The following is a 6,613-nucleotide window of genomic DNA, read 5'->3' on the forward strand; positions in this document are numbered from 1 at the left end:
GCTGACACCTGCCCCCCGCTGTTTGGAAGGAATCCCCCCCCCCAGTGTTAGTTAATATGATTTTAATGTATTCATTCTGTTTATTTCCCCATGTCAGCCATCGCTCCTAAAGGAACAAGTAAACTACAAAAGCGAAGCTGAATTCCACACTGAAAAGCAGAAAAAGAATCGCAATGCCCGCCTGCAGAAGGTCCAGCAAATGAAACTGTTTCCCATCTTTCAGCACGGAGTGAACTTTCACTAGTTCCTCTGGAGGCAGCGCACACTGACACAGCTCCCTACTCCAGCCTCTTCAACCGCTGATAAAGACTGTCATGGCTCTGGAGCCAGAAACACCTGTAAATACCTAGACCACGGTGATTGCAAGCACCTCTTTGTTTCCCTCCACAGTGTGGAAAAGCTGGAGGTGAATCCAGTGTTTTTCCATTGCACGTCCTTCTAACTCGAACACAACTACACAGCCAGAGTTTGAAAAGCACCCTCCACACATAAAAGACACGGGAAATGGGCTGAACATCCGTTTTTAGTCTCACCTCGCGACATTTACAATCCACTGGAAAGTGTACTTTTCAATATGTTCACTTACATGTAAAGGTCTTTCTGACAGTCACTCATGATTTATTTCAGTCGAATGCTGATCGATATCGGCCCCTTGTAAATGTACATTTAATGGTTTGACCTGGTAAATCAGTGGAGAACAAATTCTCCATTTACAAAAACGAGCTGGAGATCAATTTACAGCACAGGGACCAACCAGGGACTTGAACCCACAAGCTGGTCTGGAATACGGAACCCTTACATCTGCCCTGAATTGCATATTTTAATATATTCAGATTATAATTAATAATATATAGCATGACACTGTGAGTAATGTACCACTTTGTAAGGGAAGTTTGTACATTGCTGTAGTAACACCACACACAGCACAGATTGTGTCCTTCAGCAATATGTCTGTGTGACAGCTCCCTGGTGGCATTTCAAGAATGAAGATATAGAAGTCGTCGCTGGAATATTCCGAAGAGGGGGGACGATGGGTATTTGGGGGATAGAGATAGATGGGGTGTAGAGATATCATCTCCTCTTCAGCTCTGAGGTTCCATTTCCTGGACCACGTATTGCTTTCACCTCAGTGGTGCACACTGACTACCTTCACCACACCCTGATCTCTATTCCATTTCTTCTGCAAGTCTTCTCTTAGTCTGACCTCGTGTGCAGTAATCGACGTTCATGGGAAAGTGGGGAAAATACAAGGACCACTTCTTGGGAAGAGAAAATCAGAAATAAAGCTGTCCGAATTCAAGGAGCCAGCAGACTGTGGCTTTTAAGAAATGTCTTCTCTCAGGGATGTGTATTTCCGGGCAGATTAGTAGTAATCGTCGTACTCTCCTGGGAGCTCCGATGGAAACGTCTCTGCTGTGCTCAAGGGCACAAGGGAAGCATCCACATCTGGAAGAAATAGAAAAACAACTGGCAGGTTCCAAGCTGCCACATCAAACCTGTGTGAACTGGGGAGAGACTTTCTCGCTCTCCTGAGCCATCTCAGAGCAACGATCATGATGGCTTGAGATCTGTTTTGCCAATCACTCCCACTTCTTATCCTGCTAAATTCCCATTACCTGTCCTGCCCTATATTCCCATTCCTTATCCTGCCATATCCCAACTACCTATCCTGTCATATTCCCACTACCTGACCTGACATTCCGTACTCCCACTGTCTCTCCTGTCATATTCCCACTATCCTGCATAATTCCCATTGCCTACCCTACTATATTCCCACTATCCTATCATATTCCCTGTGTCTCTCCTGCCATATTCCCATTGTCTATCCTACCACAATCCAATTGTCTCTCCTGCCATATTCCCACTGTTTATCTTACTATATTCCCACTATCTTTCCCTCCAGATTTCCACTTTCTTGCATAATTCCCACTGTCTCTCCTGCCACATTCCCGCTGTCTCTCCTGCCACATTCCCACTACCTTGCCCAAGAACCGTGAGGTCCGCTGATGCCGAAACGCTGCCCAGTCCATTGTGTGCGATGCAGCGGTAGGTGCCGGCGTCTCCCAAGGTGACGCCTTCAATCTGCAGCCAGCTGGAGGTCTCGTACCTCAGGGGTCCTCCTCGAGACTGGCACACCGACACAGGAAACAGCAAAGGACTACTGAGGCTGCACGGTTACACAGCGCTACAAGCTACATTCTGACCACAGGCCTGGACAGACAATGACACGCTGGTGGGTTCACTGGCTTCTGAGACACCTGGCCCTGGTGTGAGTGTGTGTGTGCGTGTGCCCTGCGATGGATGGCGTCCTGCCCACGGCGTACTCCGCCTAGCTCCAGAAGGCAATATTTCTTCCTTTTGAGGGTTTGAGGGCAAAGGTTGGAATAACACGTTTTTTGTTCTTCTCTGTACTTTCATCCTTACATTTATTTTGAGCAATTAAATAAGTCTGCTCTTGAGTCTTTCATCTTCAGTGCTCCATTAAGAAGATTCTTTTCAAAACCTTCCCTGGGTAGAATGGATTAAAGCCATCTTTTTAGATTTCCCATAAAATGTATAACTGGCATTTCTAATGATTTTCTTCTGGCAAGGCAGAGGCTGTGACTTTTTTTTATTATGTTAGTGTTTTGTTTGTTTGTAGTTTTATTTTGTACTATTTTGGTGTATTATTATGAGGTGGTGCAGTGGCTCTGTGGCTGGAAGGTTGCCAGTTTGTATCCCACGGCCGGCAGAGGAATCCTACTCCGTTGGGCCCCCGAGCAAGGCCTTTCACCCCAACTGCTCCAGGGGCGCCGTATAAATGGCTGACCCTGCGCTCTGACCCCCAGCTTTTCTCTCCCTGTCTGTGTGTCTCATGGAGAGCAAGCTGGGGTCTGTGAAAAGACAAATTCCTAATGCAATAAATTGTATACGGCCAATAAAGTGATCTGATCTAATCTTTATGTTATGGCTTACCTGTACAGAAATGCGAGGGTCGTCTCCGGGAAGAATGACGTCATCGCCGTCCCTTCTCCACTCGCTGAGCGCCATGGGAAACGCGAAGACCTCGCAGGGGAAGATGGCGCTGTCGCCCGTCGCGGTCACTAAATTCGCGGGCGGGCGCTTGATATCGGGGACTGAAAGATAGTAAGAAGAACAACGGAGTGTCTCCTTTTTTTTTTAATTGGATAGTCTCGGACAGAGGTTAAATTTATGACTTCAGGATAGGCTCAGAACAGCCTCGATTAGGTTAGGTTCCTCAACCCCCGTGGTGTGACCTTCCCCTACCGGTCACCTTTACGATTTTTTTGTATCAGGATAACTTCCCAGAAACTGCTCCTTTGTTTCTAACACAACGTCCATCATTTCGCCGTGCGTCGCCTCCGTGGGTTTTGATCATACTGCAGTCCTTTGCGACAGTACTGTACTGCAACACGTGTCGCCCTTGCAATTCGCTATATACTGTATGGGATCATGACACAGGAAACGTGGGATAAATGGAGCCAGCCCACTTATATTAAAACCATTCCCCTGCTACCCCAAAGGTGACTCCCAAAATATCACAGCCGGGCTCTGTAAAAAGTTTCGTCTGTTGCGCTTAAAGGAAAATATGCCCCGATGGTCTAGAAGTATTTTAATTAACCTAGTAAAGATATGGCTTGGACCCCTTTACCTTCTATTTATGCTGTTTACACCCATGTCCAAAAATGACATACAGGGCCAGAATAAAGCGATATCAACATTCAGCAGACAGTAGTGTCCTTTCTCAAAAGAGCTATACTTTAGCGAATATTAATAACGATAATATTTCGTTCCCTTTCCCATTGTGGGTATCTCGTGGACCTGGGCACAAAACCTGGGACTTATCCTAATACATCACGCCAGAAAACATCACCCACGGCAGTATGAGGCAACAGGACGAACTTTCTCACTAAACCTCAGCCCGTCTGTTATTTCGGGGGAAGTTGTGACTCTCGCCGTATCACCTGAAATACTCACATCGGCAGAATCGTGGAGAGTCCATCAAATGGCTGTAAAACAAGATCGGCGTTTTAAACAGAACAAAAGATAGTTAAACTCCTCTTTTCTCTGCACCCTTTCTGGGGATCTGGGCAGACGAGGATGTGTGTTTCTCCGATGGAGGGGGTTAAGGATGAGTGTACAGTACCTGTCTGGCACGGCCCGCTGCTGTTGAAACGAAGCGCCTGAGAGGACAACTTGGCTTCTCTGAACTTACAGATGTTCTCGTAGGTTTTCCCGTCGGAGCCGCAGAGCGCTTCCTGGGACTTACAGGCGCACAGCGGCTCCGGGACCTCCCCCCGGCTCAGGTCGGAGGTGTCAAGCGTGCACTTCAGGTCGGGTCCACAGAGCCCGTAAAAGCCGCTGGTCCGGTCCAGATCACACGGCTGCCCCTCCGAGTTCCCGCACTCCAGGCAACAGCCGCAGCGGTCCGGGACCAGCCCGGCTCTGCAGCCCACGGCCTCGGCGCAGAGCTCCGGCGAGCACCCGGCGCACCTCGCCCGCTGCCCGCGGCCCGGGGTCCCGCTGCTCTCCAGCGCCCAGGCGGCGACAGCCTCCGCGCCTCCCGCTTCGCTGCCGGTGGGGAAGCCTGCGCTTTCGCCGGTCCACAACAGCCCGAGTATCAGCAGGCTCCTCCAGCGCGACATCGCAGTCAGATGGAAGACATCTGGTTTAACAGAGCTCCATTTTTGAGGATTTCGTTTTCGTGTGTTTGTTACAAACTCCCGCTTAGCAATACCGTTCCTGTGTCGTTTTCCCTTTACAGCTGGGCTGTGGTATCGCCGTGCACCTTAAATCGAGCTGCCAAGCTGTGCGCCGGGTGTCCCGCACGTGTTGTGTCTCAGTTCAGCTCCAATCGGAGGGAGGTGCAGCGGAATTAAACATCAACTCGCGTAGTTCTCTGCGGGGAGGGTTTTTGACGTTTATAAATAATAAAACAATAAAAAATGATCCTAAAACGTCGGGTTAAGAGTAAACAAGGCAAATCCGGCCAGGAGCCTTAAACAGGTGGCGGCTAATCTTAATATATATATATCGATTTCCCTGATCAGGCTGCGCGAAGACTTCCAAATTCAGACCTGGACTCGGAGATCTGCGCCCCCTGTTCCCCCCACTCCAGCCTCACGCCGACTGCTCTCTGCTCCAGCGAAGGCGATTCCGTCTGGAGCTGCAACAACCGAGACCCGTCCTCCAGGCGTCCGCGCCCGTCTGGCTGCAGACCGGTCTAACTGCGCTCCGGACTGAGATCAGGATTTAAATTCTTCAGCAACTGCGCTTCCGTCGCGTGATGGACTGAATCTTTGAACCCTTGGTCAGAGAAAATCACTAGGTGACCTGCTACAAACTGTTCAAAATCCTCCAAGCCCCTGTCAAAGCTAACCCAGCGGACGTCTTCAGAAAGATTTGAAGTTTTGAAGGGATTTGAGCGCAACACCGGCCAGGGCGCACAAGTGGAAAATACTTGAAAGTGCGTTTAAAAACCGAGAACAGAAGACGGTCATTCATTTAGAGGGAGCTGGGACAAACTACCCAGCCACGCTGTTGAAGCCGATATCACGGTGCCCTTCAAGAAACAGCTGGATGAGACCCTTTTGATCAACGAACTTGCTAACTACCAAACCAGGCCAGACGGGCCGAGCGACCTCCTCTGTTCTTATGGATATGAACTGTATTGTAACTGTAGGGTTCGTGCGATTGTGGTTCAACCCTTTGCCTGTAAGGACGGGAACTGCGTGGAAACTGATACTCTTCTTAGGTTTTTTTTTAACAATCTCATTTCCACCTGCCGCGTCCTGTCTCTCCCTTTCTGATCTCCCTCTTTACTATTCACACTATCACGTGTAAACCACCCGAAAACAAAGGAATGTATATTCACGTGAACCTACCGATAAACCGAAACAGAGAATTCTGTATAACTCAAAATATTTTAAACTGCGTGACTGAAGAAAACAACACTAACACGGGACAATTAGCTCACAGTATCATTATATGCGCGGGTGGCAGCGGTATCACCGGGGCGAGGACAGAGTTAACGGTAATGTTATGCCACTAAATCACATCTAAGCGGGCAGCCTAGTAAATTGAAAACTGCGTTTTCCCCGATTCGGACCGCTTTCCGCTATGTAGGGAGGTCCCTTCTCAGGCCATCAAGGCCCATGGGGGAATGGGGGGCAAGGGACACCATTTTTCTTTGCCCAAAGATATTAGAGAGTCACCTTCTCTAAACTCCTTCAAATCTAGACTCAAAACCTTCTTCTTCAGAAAAGCCTTTACTTAACTGCTTCCATTCTTCACCCCTCTGCTCTTCTTAATACCACCTTCCACGGTCTCCTCTATTGTTATTGTTGTATTGTTGTAATTATAATTGTGTCCTATCTTGTGAAATCTTCTTAATTATTGTTGTAGTCTTCTTATTTATTGTTATTGTCATCCTGTAAAGCGCTTTGAGAAGCCACCTTTAAAGGCGCTATATAAAATAAAGTTTATTATTATTATCCGACACTGGAGGTGGAGGTGATGTGGTCAGTATCACGCTCCGGTCGGCCTATTACCCCACGGTACTCACTCTGAAAACAGAATGAGTGGACCTGGGAGCCGTCTGGAAGGAATTAGA

General features: G+C 48.3%; 1 protein-coding gene across 1 annotated transcript; it reads right to left on the reverse strand.

Annotated features, from left to right (window-relative positions):
* Nucleotides 1-486: 486 nt before the first annotated feature.
* On the reverse strand, nucleotides 487-5,401 carry LOC102687060 (kazal-type serine protease inhibitor domain-containing protein 1-like). Its single transcript, XM_006625461.3, has 4 exons — nucleotides 4,148-5,401; nucleotides 2,956-3,116; nucleotides 1,980-2,127; nucleotides 487-1,446 (listed from the first exon to the last, which is right to left on the reverse strand). Exons 1-4 carry the CDS (start codon nucleotides 4,644-4,646, stop codon nucleotides 1,364-1,366), a joined length of 891 nt encoding a protein of 296 aa, XP_006625524.2. The 5' UTR covers nucleotides 4,647-5,401; the 3' UTR covers nucleotides 487-1,363.
* Between the last annotated feature and the right edge of the window lie 1,212 nt (nucleotides 5,402-6,613).

Source organism: Lepisosteus oculatus, chromosome 2, assembly GCF_040954835.1.
Source record: "Lepisosteus oculatus isolate fLepOcu1 chromosome 2, fLepOcu1.hap2, whole genome shotgun sequence".
Classification (NCBI taxonomy): domain Eukaryota; kingdom Metazoa; phylum Chordata; class Actinopteri; order Semionotiformes; family Lepisosteidae; genus Lepisosteus; species Lepisosteus oculatus.